The sequence below is a fragment of the Oryzias melastigma genome, linkage group LG7 (assembly GCF_002922805.2).
Source record: "Oryzias melastigma strain HK-1 linkage group LG7, ASM292280v2, whole genome shotgun sequence".
NCBI classification, from domain to species: Eukaryota; Metazoa; Chordata; class Actinopteri; order Beloniformes; family Adrianichthyidae; genus Oryzias; species Oryzias melastigma.
In genome coordinates, this window is record NC_050518.1 from 5,241,720 (window position 1) to 5,258,122 (window position 16,403).

Sequence of the window (16,403 nt, forward strand, 5' to 3'; positions counted from 1 at the left end):
GCAGGTTTGTTTCAGTAGATGGCAGTAGTACCACACCCCCAACTCAAAGAGCAGTAGGATTGGTGAAGCACTGCAGCACACACTTTTAATAAAAGGAAACACCCTCCCTTGAATACCCAGATACTGGCAGATTTCCACGGATGCCTCGGTCTAATATGCGGTTAGATTACATATCTTCCCCAGTTGCAGGTCAGAAGACAAAAGGTCTTGTAAAAATTTAGCATTTAACACAACTTGATGAGTAAAAAAAGGATTCACTGAGGAATCTCATTTATTAAACACAACTGCAGGACTTATTGTGCACAGTTTCATTTTAAAGCCTGTAAGAGACTGTGTTGCTTTTGCAACCTTTGGGAAATTTGATGACTTCTAATGGTACGAATGGGATACTTCAAATATAGAATAAGGAGGAGTGAATCCCTTAAAGGCAAAAAAACAGCATGTAGTAGCAAAAACCCCAGATATATTTTCTTTGTAGGCTTTAGCTCATTCGTTTTTTAAAATAAAGTTTATTTGGAAATGCCAGACAGACAGAAAGTGTATTATATGTTTTGTGAAAGTGTCACCCTTACTCCTAGGGATGGTAATCTGGTGACTGCTGATGCCCTCCCCTCCCTCGCTGAAAGGTTTAATCTGAATCACATAGTCTTCGTTGACGGGCAGCGATAACTCCAAGGTGGTGTTCTTGGTCTCGACCACACTGGGACGGCTGTGTTTGTCTTGGCTGTACAACACCTGCAGGAAACACAATGTAAAAGAGTTTTCATTTCCCTTCTAAGGTTATGTACAAACAAGAAAATCAAAAGAAGAAAGATCCAGCTCCATCAGGCTAAGAAAGAAAAAACCCTCTAAAGTGAGAAGGATGCAGATATCTGACCATGATGGTGATGAATCACCAGCAGGGGTAATGTCGGTGTAGTGATTCATCAGTCCTGACTTTCCAGGTGCTGCAGGGACTATGGATGCATCTGCACCTTTTAACAAGCACTAAGCTGCACTTCCACGGGGACATTTTTAATTTAGTGGTTACACCTGCATCCGGTGACATGAAATTCAGATTATGCAGGGTCACATTGGACAGGGAAAAAACGTGGTGTATTAATTTTCAGGGGAAAAAAAAGAAAGTCCTTTTTTTTGTTTTTTTTGTTCAAGAAACGCCTAATAAAAATCTCTAAGAACCTGAACTTATTTTAATAAAGATTAAAGGCTGTTTAAGTGTTATTATTTACGTGTAAAGGCTATGTCACCCAGCCACTAGGTACATTTTTTACATATTGCACAAATAGAAATTGTTCATATGTGCATTAAAAAGAGAAAAGTTGTGATCTTTTATATGAAATTTTTACAGATGTTTCACGAATGAACCACGTTAAAACCACAGAAGAAATACGAATAAACCACGCAAAGAACACGTAAACTTGTGCTTCTTGAATTTCTTCACTGACGTTCAGAGTACAGGACAGAAATCTGCACCGTGGTCAGCACCTACTCGCCATGCCTTATTTTAATTAAACAGTCGGACTCCCCTGGTCCACACCAGTTCTTGTTGAGCCAAAAGGTGCTAGCTAAGGCAGCCTACAAATAGGAAAGTCATTGAGAAGGGTCCAGCGCGAGTCCAGAGCTGCATTTGTGCCCACCGTACCAGGCCCCTTCCCGCAACCCGCTATCCGCACGGCACCAGGCACCGCCCCACGAGAGATGAGCTGGATGGGGGAAGTGGGAGACCACCCTTCAGTTAAATCTGCTGGAGGGGTGCCTTAAAATGCCAACCTATTAAAAGTTCTCCTTGACAAGATGGGCTTTTATTTTTCTGTGAATCCTGCTTTCTTTCTTGATTTAGTTCTTTAATTTGTAAAGCTTTACTTTGCTTTTGTTTGACTTAATTTTATACTTTACATTTTGTTGGTTTTGTTTATCTGCCAGTTGTCGGTTCAACAACCAGGCTTCAAATTAAGTTCTTTATCACTCAGCAGATTATTTTACAGGTCTAAAACTCCAGGGCTCGAGGGCCAGTGTCCTACATGTTCTCCAGCTAACCTGCCATTAAAGCCCCTTGTTGGCTAAACACACCTGATCCAGGTAATCAGCAGCAGATGAGGCAGATTTTTTTTTGCCGGCCCCTGAGATCTAGAGTCTGAGACCCCATACATCATGGGTGTGGACTGTGGAAATCTTGCTTGCCAACATATTCTGCTCTGGCATGAATGAGCTGGCTGGACATACACCTGATCCAGGTAATCAGCTGGAAGTATGTCTGGAAACCACTCACTGGTCCTTAAGGGCTCCAGTTCCCCTCCCTGGTGTTCATTCTAGCTCCTGTCAGGCGTCTCATCTGGTTTCGCTTCCTAATTGTCACAGCTGCTTTCAATTTTTGTGACAAACTCTAGAAAGTATTTAGTCTACCAGCTTCTCTATCTCACCCCTATCAGGTCAGGTCTTTGCTGGTTACCTTACAAAAACTTTGATTTATTTTAAGCTTTTAAAATTTGTATTCATTTTATTTCTTTATTATTTATGTATTCAAACTGTGTGTGTGTATAGTCATAAGAATTCATTGTTGAAAGATAATTATGATTCATGTCAGAAGTCCTGTTTTGAGTTTTGAACCATAATTTTTAAGATTATCCGGCTTGATAATGCTGCAAAAAAATGAATCATTTAAATCAAATGAACTTTAAGCATAAAGTACATTTCAACAGTAGCAAAATACTTTACAGAATTCAAACAATAAAATATGAGTGTAGATGTGTAGTTTTTTTCCTACATTTTATTTTAAAAAGTTAATTTTGCCAAATTTTAGTTCATGAATCAGTTGAGATTTCTGCTCAGCTGCCTCTGGCTCTCCTGCTTTAAGGTCCAACCCCAAGAGGCAACGCTTCACTTTCTCTTTGAAATTGGTTTAAAAATGGCTGAACTGGAGCCATGTCAGTTCAAAGCAGCTTCAATTCAGTCAGACTAATTAAAAAAATAAAATAAAAATAAAACTTTCTTAGCACTTGTGGCTGTGTTTAATTGTTAAACTCTAGGTGATTGAGGTGACTTTTTAAAATATATTTTACATTAAACTTGCAGAATTAACACATTATGTTTAGATTGACAGGTGACTATTGAATATTTCAATTTTCAAGATGCTACTTTTTTAAAAGATATTTACCAAACATTGTCACTAGGATAGGATATCCAGATTCCAACAAGATCTAACGAAGGAATCAATTTACATGATCAGAAATGATCAGAATGTTAATAGACTTGAGTGCTCTTGTGGTCAAAATTCATGTGACATTTTTATTACTTATGCATACTTTATGGTTTCCTATTTCACTCCAAAGTACATCTCTGTATTGCCATTACATGTTTCTCCACCTCTGTGTCTTTTCTTCCAAACCCCTCAGTTCTCCTGCATTGTCTTTGTGTTCATGTTTTTTTTTTTTAATTCAAGTAGATTTCCCAAATGATTTATACTTTAATTTATTGGTTTCTACTTGCTCCATGTCTGGATCAGTTGGCAGTTGACTTAAAAAGAAAGCATTTGAGAGCTTTGGAATTGCATCTTATCCGCTAAAAGAAATCTTACAGATACTTTTTAATAAACCTAAGAACCTACCGTATTTTCAGCACTATAATGCGCACCTATAAGCATTATTTTTTTTTGCCAAAAAGCAACAGTACATCTTAATAGTGTCTTATTTATGGTTTCCTTTCTGGTTGTGCTTATTGAAGCAAATGTCAATATGTCTTTTTTTAACGAGTTATTAACAAAGTTGGAGTTACAGGTATTGTGAATACGCTAGCACTTCTAACGTGTACCGTGTTACAAACTAGAGTTACTGTGAATGCTGTTAATAAAGTCTGTCTGATGGACTTATCTCTGAACGTACGGACTCACTGGATATGTGACCCCATATGTCACCACCAAACCTGAGTCCCTATTGGGATTCATTCGTTGTTCATTTGAGATACATCTGAAAATTTCACATGAAAGACCACAAAGTTTGACCTGGTTTAACTTGCAACTCGCGTTTAATGGCCGTGAGTTTTGTACGTAGAGCTTGAAAATGTCCATAAGAACTTGTGTAGCAATGTGTGAACATAAGAGTCTGAAACAAGTGTCCATGTGCATTTATATAGGTATTTTTTATTACTGATAAAATAAAATGAACACTAATATATATAAGAAAATAAGTCTACTGCTTACCTTATATCCTGTCACTTCTGACTCGTTCTCCAGGGCGTGGACTTGGTCCCAGCGGAGGATGACCTTGGAGTTGGAAGTGTTCCACCTGATCTTGACTGGGGCTTGACTAGGTGCTTAGACAGGACAAGAGCGGGGGAGGAAGAAAAACAGCAGGCAGTCCAGTCAACACACAATCCAGAATCAGCTCAGCATGAAGGAGATTTCTCATTATCACTTCATCACTCCACTGTTCGGAGCTCGCAGTGACAAATATATTGTGGGGGTGGGACAACCTCACATCCGGCAGATAAATCCACCGCCAACAAGGAGATGAAGAAATATAAGCAAAATTGACCATGTTCCACTTTCATTTACTTATAAATATAACAAAGAAAAAGTCTTTAATTCAGTTTGTAAGTTGGGTATTTGTGAGTTTGTTGGCAAACAGTGTGATATAACCTTTTTAGGTTCTTTAATGATATTCATCTTGAATGGAAAACGCCTCGAGAGACAAAAAAAAGACATAGAAAACAACAAAAAACTGGGGTTGGTCAGGAGCATTGTGTGCTCCTCAGTTCTTACGTGGTTTCTTGGTTGTGACATTGACTATGCTGCTCTGTGGACCCACTCCTGCACTGTTATAGGCCCTCAGGGATATGTAGTAGGTCCTGCTGCCCTCCAGATCCCTGATGACTACTGAGGTTTTATTCCCCACCGTCCTGATCACAGTGGCTGCATCCTGCTTCTCTTTTTCTCTCCAGTACCACAGCTAAAAACACACACAAAAACCTCATGTTATAGTGCTTTGTCTAAACTTTTGTGAAAAATACATTATAAAACCATTGGAGGGTGTGCATACAGGATGCAACTATTTGAATTTTATTAAAAGGAAAAACTGCAGACAAGAATAAAATAGAATTTTTTGGACCTCATAGCCGAGGATGCGTCTGCGGTTGTTGCTCCATGGTAAAGGTTTCCAGCTGACGTCTATCTCAGAGGCAGAAATACTCCTCACTCTGAGCCTGGTGGGAGCTCTGCTGGGCTCTGAAACACATGCAGTGGATTGTTATGTTGCGTTCACAACAATCGCGATTTGCAAATTTGCTGTTGGACGCTTGTCCAAAAATATGTTCAAAAACTTGACCAGGGGTCTTAAACTGGTGACCCCCAAGTCAATATTTTGTGGCGCCCACCTTAATATGCAAGTTTTGTACGAATGGCACTTTTACAGTGCTGTGTGGGGAGCTGACGAATCAACCAATCACAGTGGAGTATATAACTCTTGGGGGCGTGACTTTGACTGGGCTTGAAGCAGGGAAACTATTAGGGCAGGAAACCTGACATGCCGCCAGACTGATACGCTGTGTTCAACGTTCAAATAGCAAAGCAAGACCTCTGATTGTGTCTGTACATTGACTTAACGTAGACTCTGACCACCACTACCATGAGAAGTGTGAATGCAGCTTTAGAAATGCAGCAGTGCAGGCTTTAAAAGTGCAACCATACAATACTTTGTTACCAAAACTCAAACAATGTAAACTTAGATATGCTGATTTTTAGGTAAATGACTTGTTTGTGTGATGAAGTTAACTGTTTTTATGTAAAGTTTTTACATTTACCTTAGGAAATGTGTTTTAATCCAAAATGTTCAAGACTATCCCACAAAACGATGTCTAGGTTAATTTTTCCTTGTTCCGATGAATGGTAAATATATTTTCTGTTGCAAATTGTAAATGTTTCCAAGACATAAATAAATCCTAATGCTATGAATCTGTTTATTTATTAGATGAAAATCCAAGTCCCCAAAGAAATGCTTTGATTTTGCAGGGAAATAAATATTGATAAAGAGGCTTGTTACCCAGCATGCCTTACACAAAAGTAAAAGTATAAAAAGTAAAGATCTGTAACCAATAAACACAACCACTTACTAAACTTTTCCTCACTTTCTGCTCCCATTTACCTCCAGATTTAGACACTACCATTACTTTTTATGCTTGTGTTTTCATTTGACAAACCTTCCTCTGCAGAGTAGATGATGGTCACCGGACTGAAAGGCCCCTCCCCTTTGTTGTTGTAAACCCCCACTTTGACTTGGTACGGAGAGAAAGGAGGGATGCTCTCGTTCTTGAAAACATATTTGGAAGCGTCTGGGGAGGTGACTGCCGCCTGCATCCAGCCCGGCGCCCCCAGAGGGCGGAAAGCCACAACATATCCAAAGCCGGGCCCGCTCTGCAGCTCCTCGGGGACAGGCTATGGAGGTGTGAGATAGAAGAGGGGTGACTCTGGAGGGCCAGGCTTAAATGATGAATATGAATATCATACAGCCCCCGTTTGGATTGGGGCACTTTATGATATTGTGCCGGGGGCATGAATGCAAACTGTGCATGTGAGCATTAGATTTAGGGTTTAAAAACAAAACGTGATTAATATCTTCTTAAGTTATTGTAAGACACTTTTAAACATACATTTTTCAAAAAGGTTCACATTGTATTTCTTCACAGGTCACTATTCTGTATTATATATAAAAAAACAGCATTACATGTTTGTGTTTAGCTCTAAACAAGAATCTTTAATGAACTGGTTGCAATTGTTTTTGGAGTGGAGTACCAAGTATTGGGAGAAACCTGCACATGGACTCCACACATAATGTCCCCGACTGTGAGGTGAGGATGCTAACACCCACACCAGCGAGAATAAAATTCCCTCATACAAAACAAAAGCAGCCAAAACAAACACCTCAAAACAAATGAAATGCACAGGCTGTGATAATAGCACAGAGCAACATACCTCCCAGGTGATTACCAGTTCCGAACGTCCTCCACCGCCACCATTCACCCTCCCTGGAGTCACCCTGGGAGCTAACACATCAAAAGTTGGAATATATTTAGATTTCTTTGGCTGCTATTGGAAATATGAAGATCTTAATATATTTACAGGAAAGTGGTAAATGTGCAATTGTTGTCTGCATTTTGGAACAATCTTTGACATTTTCCCTTAGGAGTGCGGATATCGAGGTTCTCCCATTGTCAAATCAGTTTAGATTCATGAAATAATAACCGTGCAAAAAGAATTTAGCAGAAAGATGTCTATTTAGACTTGTATAATGCCCATATCATTGTTTTTTTTTTTTTTTTACAAGAGGCAATGGTTTATTTAAAGTGCAGAAGAAACAATGTTTGTTTCTTATGGCTGCATGTCAGCATCTTTGTTTTCTTGGAGTCAAACTGCAGACAGAAAAGTCTGAAAAGACACTTCTTTAGAGTTATGCTTATCTTACTGCTTATGTGTTCTGTGCACACAAGTTACACTTCTGGGACATCTGATTTTGAAAATTAAAAAATTCAGACAGTAAGATAAAGGAAATTTTTCAAAAGCTTCATATTGTCATAAAAACATTGTGAATAATCGCCACTCAAAAGTGTGATTACTCTTCTTTTTTTATCACTGACAGCACAAGTTTTTTCAGTATTAATGCTGTGGTGATGAAATCCTGAGTTTTTAAAGTTATTTTTTTAATTGAGATATTTTCATGTCATCAGGCTGTAACATACCAGCTGTGATGAGAAATAATGAACCTCAGCTGACAAAGATGCTAATTTAGCCATGAAAAATCGTACAAATTTAAATCTCCGCCCTCACAAAGTAAAATCTATTAGACAAAAGTGTGTGTCTTCACACAATGACTCCTTCATGTGTGTGATGAGTTTTATGACATTTTGTTTGGAGTTAGTAACTTGTTCACAAAGTCAATGGTACACTCTTGCACAAAAATGTAGAACATGCCTTATTGCACTCATTTTGAATAAAAGGTTTATGTTTTAAACCTGTTTTATTTTTTGTTTAGAATAACTAATTTTGAGTATGTTTTTCTCCATCATTATTTCTTCTGATTAGTTATTGTCTTGTACTGGAGTATATACTGCATACATTTTTTTCTTTCGTTATTGTTTCCTTGTCCATCCATGCATGTTTTTGACCCATCAAGTGCTGGGCGGCAGAACATAACACAGACAGACTCTGACACATACCCGTTTCCTTAGTGCGGGCCTTTTTGGACGGTTTGCTGGGTTCTCCTGTTCCGATGCTGTTAGTCGCTAAAACTCTGAACTCGTACTCCACCCATGGACTCAACTCAAAGACAGAGGCAGACAGTTTCTTCCCCTTTGGCAGTTCAGGAACTGAAAGCAAAAAAAAAGCTTTTATCAAAACCATGCAAAATTTGCCCGTGACAGCAAGCTAAGCTGGCGAGGTGTTTATTACAGTCTGAAAAGGGTATCTGTCACACCACCTGAATCCCTTTTATCTTCTAAGCTCGATTGTCATTCACACAACATGACTTACCGGTGGTGACAGCTTGCCATCCAAGAGAAAAGGGAGTTCTGGCTTGGATGGTATAGCTGCGGACTGGACTGTGGTTGTCTGTCCCGGGTCTCCAAGACAGAGTGGCTGTTGTCTCTGTCATGTCAACCACTTGGCAGTCCACAGGTGGCCCAGGAGGACCTGACAGGATATTCAGACATGGAAAGGATTAAAACCTGGTGATCATGGTTGATCGAGCTTCAACCAGCTCAAACTGACCGGCGACATTAGAGCCTGTTATTAAAAACAATCTTTTTACTTCCAAACATCTCACTATGAAATTCATCTAAACTGAAGATCCAGCTTGATGAAAATTTGTTCATTTGTTAAGAAAATTAAGTTCAAAAATATTTCTTAATTCAAGTTGTTTTATGATTCAGGAGCTGATTGAAATAATGCAGTTTGAAAATGAGCCTATTTGCAAAATAGAAAATATGCTGGGAGGGCCACAGTCTCCCTGATCCGAACTCTCAACAAAGGGGAGGGGAAGGGGGGTTGGGGTTGAGTGTTACCAGTGGTCCCGCCCACAACTCAGAGAGGAATTTCTAATCAACAATTGTGACTTTGCAAAAACTGTGCAAGAGGTTTTTGGATTTAGGCTAAAAATGCCTAATTATAATTAAAAAAACACTGAAATGCATTTCAAATAGATCACAAGATGATCGGAGGGACTTTAACAGCAGAACTACACAGAATTCAAATATAATTCACTTTTTGCGCATTTCATTTCAATTTTTTTAAACAGGTTGGGATGACAGTCTTCAAACTCAAGCAACCAAGTCAGAATGTTTCATTAAACTAACTAATTTCATCAAGTATTTTTTTTATAATTTTTATAAAAGTTCAGTTCAAACAACATTATTTTATTGATCTCAGAATAAAAACACTCTAAAACAGTTTTTACTCACTTGCTTTTCTTCCAGCATTAAACTGGAAATTTTATTTAGTTACCCTTTGTTTATTAATTTTAATAAAATAAAATTTTATTCTACTTGTTTTGTTGTAGTTTTTATAAGGAAATGTGAAGTACCTTGAGTTAGATTAAGTTGTCAAGTTTTCTGTTTATCATTTTGTCCCTTGCTCAGGCTCCTCTCACACATACAGACTGTTTCCATGATTTATTTCTATACATCACTTACCTCTAACAACCACATCAGTAGCGATGGAGATGCTGTCTACTTTGGTCTGAACAGCACAGGTGTATTTCCCAGCATGCTTCAGCTGAATGTTCCGGATCATAATGCCACCATCTGACCTCTGTTGGTCAGAATGAAGAAGAAAAGTGGACAAAAGGAAAAAGTAAATGAAGTTTATGGAAGTTAAATCAAAGATTCTATGAAAAACAAGTGCAATGTCACAGTGATTTTCTTTTATTTCAGCGAGGAGAAAACCATACATCCAGGTAATTGAGTGCAGCTTTTTTATATAGTCATTCATCAGCAAAGGTTTTTGTGAGGAAATAAAAGCTTCTTTTAGCACTAACCCTTTTATTCTATCCAACTCCATTTACTCTACAGGAAACCATTCAATGCCGAACACATTATTAGCTTTGAAGTTTAAAGCTAGACATAATGTTGAGTTGATGCCTTATCAGCGAAAGCAAGAAACTGGAGCAAGATGGGATTCTGTCTACTTTGATGTATAATCAGGGGCATTTAATGCAGGGGAAAAATTCAGATGCTTCAAATTATTCACTTTGAAACTCAAAGCCATCATTAAAAGGATATAACTGAGGAACCGGTCACAGATGTTTCACTTCGGTACATTCCATAGAAGACGGTGAGCAAAGGAAATTGACATTTTAGATCAGCAAAGACAACGAGAAAGGGGAAAAATAATCCATAATACGACTTTTTTCTTGATAAAAAAGCAAAAATTACTATAATATGACCTTTTTCTTTGTGAAAAAGGTAAATGTTTGTGGATTGTTTTTTTACAAACAGACAAGACAGTTGATTAAAACAATTTTGATCCCGTAAAAATAGTTATATTCAAACAGGAAACAGTCTTAAACTTTCCTCTACTATAAGATAAACATACAGACTGTAAACAGACACGACTACTGGGACAAACTCACCCCACCAGCTTTTTCAAAATATGCCCCGCGACCTCCAAAATGGATGAGCTGCTCGTTGAAGAACCAGGTGAACTTTAGGTCCAACGTTGGGTCGTGTGAAACCTGGCAAGGCAGAACAATGCTCTCCCCCAGAGTCACATCCAGGTGACCTGCTGGGCTGGTGATCACAGTTGCATCTGCAGAAAGATAAAGAGTAATTCAGGAGGTGCATGCCATTATTAATGATTATAATCAACTAAATCTTTATTTACATACCACTTTCATACCTGGCAACACACAGTGGTGTACACCAGAATAGATAATGTAAAACAAGTAAATTACTTAAAAGTTAGTACAGTGGTCACATGTTTTTTTGCGGTGGTTATGCTCTAAAAATAATTTGTGATCCGAGAAATTAGCAAAGCAGGATTACAGATGTTTTAAGGGTGCAAAACATCACATTACATACTTTATACACTTTTCTCAGACAAACATGAACATTTTCTCTCTTGTTTAAACTCTCAAAACTTTGTAGAAAAATAACAGTTTACTGTTAAAAAAAAAAACAAAAAACAAAAAACAAACAGCATGCAAAATCACACTAAAAAATCTGCAAAATAGTGTTCCTTCAAAAGCTTTACTTTTATGTGTGGTTCTTCCTTCCTGTGAAGTTCTCACTGTCCTACACGCGTTGAACTGACTACTATGAATAAAAAGTCATGTAAACGTGCGGAAATGGCTTCCGCATTCAAAACTGGTGTTCATGCAACGCATACCCAAGTTTCTACAAACCATTTTGGGGCTGTACGTAAAAAACAACGAACTTTGACCAATCAGGGACTCGAATTTGTTAGTGACGCAAGGATGGCGTCCCTTTAATTCATGCAAACCGTTTGAAAACTGATCATGAAGAAGAAATTAATATTGTAGTTTCTGCCCGTCCAGAATGATATGACACTAAGTCAGTCATATATCGGAATATACCTGTAAAAGTATGGAGTAAGATTCACCAAATGTGCACTTTTTCAACATTGCATACCAAAACTCTTCCAACTGTGAGTACGTGCACTTGTGTGCCGTGAGAGATGGTCAGGTGTGCGGTGGGAAATTACCAATTTTCACTTATTTAAAAACATTTACCATCGCCAGGATATCAGCTCTGTTTTCATCCAAAAGGGCCCTGATTTAACCCTGAGTAGCTTGGAATAATGATTATAATACCGGTAATAAAATAATAATAATAATAATAATAACAATAATAATAATGCTAGTATTTTGTGTAAAAAAACAATCATGTTGTGGTCATATCATTGTTCAAAAATTACAGTTGCTTTGGCACAAACATCTTAATATATATATATAAAAAATCCCTGTTTAGAAAAAAATGTATTATTGTTTTATTTATTTATTTATTTATTTGTGAAATTACATAAAAATGCATTTTTAAAAACTGGAGGATAAAAAAACTACATGGGAAAATTGTCAACTAATTTAGTTAAAAAAGTGTTATTGGAAATTGTCACAACTTTTATTACAACATTTTGGGAAAACAGCCACAACTTTCAGCTTTTTCTGCCTCAGTTATTCCAAAAAATGCATGTGAAATCGTGGAGGGATTGTACATCAATACAGACTATAGAGTTTCTCCTTTTTTAGATTTATGGATGCTGGTGTGCCACGGGATTTTTCTCAAGGAAAAAGTGTACCATGGTTAAAAAAAGTTGAAAAACACTGCATTAGTGAAAATAAAATAAGAAAATGTGCATCTAAGAATGTGACTTTGACAGGTTCTTAAACACCAATTCTACATTTTTGCTTAGCCAAATCATTTTTAAAGTGCCTGAAAACAAAATTCTGTCCTCTAAACTTAACAACCAAACAAACAAACCACTTTAGGTCTGGCAGTAAGATCATTATACATTTCTTTCCTTCATTTTCACAGCAGGAAGGTGTTAAAAGTCAGAAAACAACCAAAGAGCAGCACAATGGTAATTCAGCTCTGACACTATAATTTAGCTTTGTTTACTCCAGACAAAAAGTCACCATCAATTTAATCGTTGCTAATTTCAGATGGATGTTTTATTCAGCGGCAAATTTGTGCAAAGTAGTGATCGCAGACAGGGAAAGGCTATACACCATTCCAGCGTGAATTATGCATGCACGTCATAAGCCTCGTGTGGACAGCCAAGCCAATGCAGCATGTCAGGGAGAGTAAAGGTCTATATTCAGCTCTGTCAAAACAAGCTAGCTTGTTTATCTTGTGCTCCTTAAAAACCAACTAGCTGTGGCATTTTATTCCAAACGTCTAGGGAAAGCCTGGCTCAATTTGCAAAATGAGATAGGGAAAACTTTTAGTGAGGAATTTCAAAGTTGTCAACACTCTCTCCTGTAATGACAAGAGGGAAATTCACAAATTGACTTTCTGAATCATTTCTGTGTCCTCTGGATGATTTTTATTTGGAAGAGAAAAAGATCTTCTGTGTATAGTCGATACCTATAAAGAACCTCATTTATCAAACTGCTAAGGGGCAGAGGATGGAACAGTTTTCATTAGAACAATTGTTGAATCTGTGTGTCACTTTATTTGAGGAGTCACAATATTTGGCTTGGAAACAAACACAACCCAACACCTGAGATTCAAAATATGGCATCTGGGTTTCTGTGGACCATCTGCCAACAACTAAATGTGACTTTGGGGTAACAGAGTTTCTTTTTCAGAATTTGCAGATGGTATAAAGAAAAAAAAAAAAACAAAAAAAAACAATCCCAGTAAAATTATTCTTTAGTTCAACGAATAATTTTCCAAAAATCAAGAGTTTTTGGTGTTTTTAACATGTTCTTGCAGCATTTTCTCATGATGGAAGACATATATAAAATAATTTAAGCTAAAAACTGTATATGTCATTATTCAAACTGTGATGATTTTTAAAAAAATGCTGTTTGAAAAAGCTCATAGTTTTGATGCAGCAAATGATAATGGGTGGGCCAAAGTCTCTCAGCTCCATTCCGATATATCCACTTGCAGACAAATCAATTATTCTCTTTATTTTGCTTGAATCTGGCATCTGTCTCAAAACTGTATGGCTGGATAGTTCCAATATTGCTCACCATTTTTTTTGTATATTGCTAATGTTGTGAGGAGCAGTAAGCTAGAGGGATGATGGGATATCAGTGGAGGCTTACTCTGCACCAACAGTCCCGCCCACAATTCAAAAGTAAGATTCTTATAAACTCCTCCCATTCTGAACAAACTTTGTCCTAGAAAACAACACAAGATTTTTTGATTTTGCCTTAAAATTTGATTTGTTTAATCAGAATAAAGGACCACTAAGAATGCTTTTACAATAGATCAAAACATGATCAGAGAGGGACTTTAACCATCATTTTATCATATATCTTTTGCACCTTTGAAGCGATAAATGTGTTCAGTTTTTGCATTATGCTGTCTAAGCAGAAAAATGGACCAGCAATGTTTTTTGTTTTTTTTATCAAACTAATTTAAAAGATTGAAGAAACAAACATGCCTAAAGGCGTTTTAACAGGAATATGTCCTTGACTCTGTTTTTCCGAAAGATCAACAGACTTTATTGCATTGCAGAAACGGAACAACTTACTGAAATTTTATACTAAGCTGATAATGCACTGTGCAAAAAAGATGTAATATGATGAACACTGCTTTGCATTCAGAAACCCTAAACTCTGCATGCAACATTGCTTTCATCTTTTCATACAAATGATTAGTAAATTGTATGCTCTTTTCAATGGAACCTCAAGTTATCCTTAAAGAAAGTTTGAACTGTCTGTCAACAACATTTTGTATAACAGTTCTTATTTATTATGTTGTACAAGTCTAGACGAAAAAAAAAAAAACATCCTCTGATTTATGATTGAGAAAACGCTCTCAAGGATAATGGCAAAGGAGTAAGCAAAAATGATAGGGTAGATGCAAATATCTAGGAAATGCAGACACTTGGTCGGATCTAAATATATGCTTTCAAGCAGACCGACGGCTGCCGCCAGACAAAGACACTTCAATGTAGTTTGAAAACATAACCTAAAGAAAATAAACAAGTATGGAGAAGAAGAACACCCAATAAATGGGTAAAAAAAGGCTAATCAATCTATAAATTATATTCAAAGCATGAAAAAAAGAAAAAAGTACTAAAAAACACACATATTACCTAGTTTAGTTTAGTTAAGTCAAGTAGTTTCGTCAAACAAACCTTTAGTGCTGAAAGGGAGCTGAAGAAGACATATATCTAGATTACTAGAATGTTGTGCTTAAATTATTGCCATGGTTACTATAATATAAGAGGTGATATACAGTATATCCTGAAGTATTTATCAATATTGGTCCGAATTCAAGATCCAAAGTTGAAGATTCTGTTTAGTATCATTTCACACATGGTATCTACAGAGTATAACACAAGTGAAACAAAATGTTGCTCCTACCTAGTATGACAGTGCAAGCAGAAATATAACAATATGGTAAAAAATGTAATGTATATGAAAAGACAAAATCTGAATCTTAAGAAAGTAGAAAGGCTCTTATTTCTGGAGAAAATGTCTTATTTCTGTCTTGCAAGAAAATGAAACCTTTCAAGAAAGTTTTTCAAAAGCAAAATAACTTCAGTTTGAGAAAATATGTTTGTTAATAGATTTTTGATTAATCTTAAATTACATTTTTGGTAAAACAATGTTTCTTATTTTAAGACAACCTGTCAATGATGTAAAAATGTTGGACTTATTTCTCAGTAGCCTGTTTTTGCAGTGTGTTTAAGATTAGTATAATAAATAGTATTAATAAAGACTAAAATGATAGTGTGCTTCAATTATCCTTTAATCAAAAGCCTTATCAAAAAAATAAATGTACACACCACCCAGATGCATAGAATAGTTTGTTTGCCAACAAATGAGAGCATCTCTACATATGATATTTTGGATTTCTTAGTATATATTTTCTTAATTTAAGGATATGATCCCAGTCCTTAAGTTACGTTAGAGTTAAGTACAACGAATTAACACATCAAAACTTCTCTTTTTTGTTTCTTACTTCTGGTTTTGAAGTTCCTAAAACCCCTCAGACTGTAGTTACTTTCACTTTTTGAAAACAGTGACATGGTTAGTTAAAGTAAATTTGCATCAGAAATTGTTTTACATACCAGGAGGATCTTCAGTTTTTGGTCCATTTACTTTTTTAAAGGAACGTGTTACACAGACTGAATGGACACAGGCTCAGAACACATAAGACCAGATTAATTCATTTTATTATTGTTTGTGTATGTACAGTGTGATGGTCAGTAACACCAAAATCCATTTGGTTAAGTTATAAATTAATTACTACAATTTGATTATTTTAGTTGATTCTTAGTTTTCACAAAAATGAAATAAGATGATCATATAAATACCCCAAATGTTATGAAATTTAAAGACCAAATTAAAAAAAAGTGTGGTTTAAAAAGTTTTGATTCCTGAACGCGCTCACTATTCCCGTCTTCCTCAAAAAGCCTCCAGGACTGTTGGGTCAGGAAGCCCCTCTGGACAGCAGAGAACCAGATGACAAAGAAGCTGACATCAAAAGGACACAAAGTAGAGACTTAGCCTTTTCAGGGACTCCTGGGAGTGGTCAGATGAAAGACAAGCGTCATTCAGATACTAAAAGCACGTCAAATGAATAATGTCAAGAAGAATAAACTCTGACCAGAGTGTCCAGGGATTTCTAAAAATGGGAGACTATAAACCGGTAAAGAACGTGTGATGGTCACACGGTCAAAAGTATAACCCCAACACACATATATGAATGAATAAAGAAAG

The 16,403-nt window shown here is 36.7% G+C and overlaps 1 protein-coding gene and 1 long non-coding RNA gene across 2 annotated transcripts in view; one reads left to right on the forward strand and one right to left on the reverse strand.

The window, feature by feature from the left end:
* The window catches only part of LOC112159454 (contactin-4), an 86,389-nt gene that overhangs the window by 1,920 nt on the left and 68,066 nt on the right, over window positions 1–16,403 (reverse strand). The window contains exons 13-22 of the mRNA XM_024293513.2: window positions 10,611–10,786; window positions 9,673–9,790; window positions 8,516–8,674; window positions 8,203–8,352; window positions 6,962–7,032; window positions 6,190–6,424; window positions 5,103–5,218; window positions 4,757–4,943; window positions 4,196–4,308; window positions 573–735 (exon numbers count right to left, since the gene is read on the reverse strand). Of these exons, the coding sequence (XP_024149281.1) occupies window positions 573–735; window positions 4,196–4,308; window positions 4,757–4,943; window positions 5,103–5,218; window positions 6,190–6,424; window positions 6,962–7,032; window positions 8,203–8,352; window positions 8,516–8,674; window positions 9,673–9,790; window positions 10,611–10,786 (1,488 nt within the window). The remainder of the gene's footprint in view (window positions 1–572; window positions 736–4,195; window positions 4,309–4,756; window positions 4,944–5,102; window positions 5,219–6,189; window positions 6,425–6,961; window positions 7,033–8,202; window positions 8,353–8,515; window positions 8,675–9,672; window positions 9,791–10,610; window positions 10,787–16,403) is intronic.
* On the forward strand, window positions 2,287–4,577 carry LOC118598940. The gene is made up of 2 exons (XR_004948165.1): window positions 2,287–2,429; window positions 4,229–4,577. It is a non-coding gene; the product is annotated as an uncharacterized LOC118598940 (long non-coding RNA).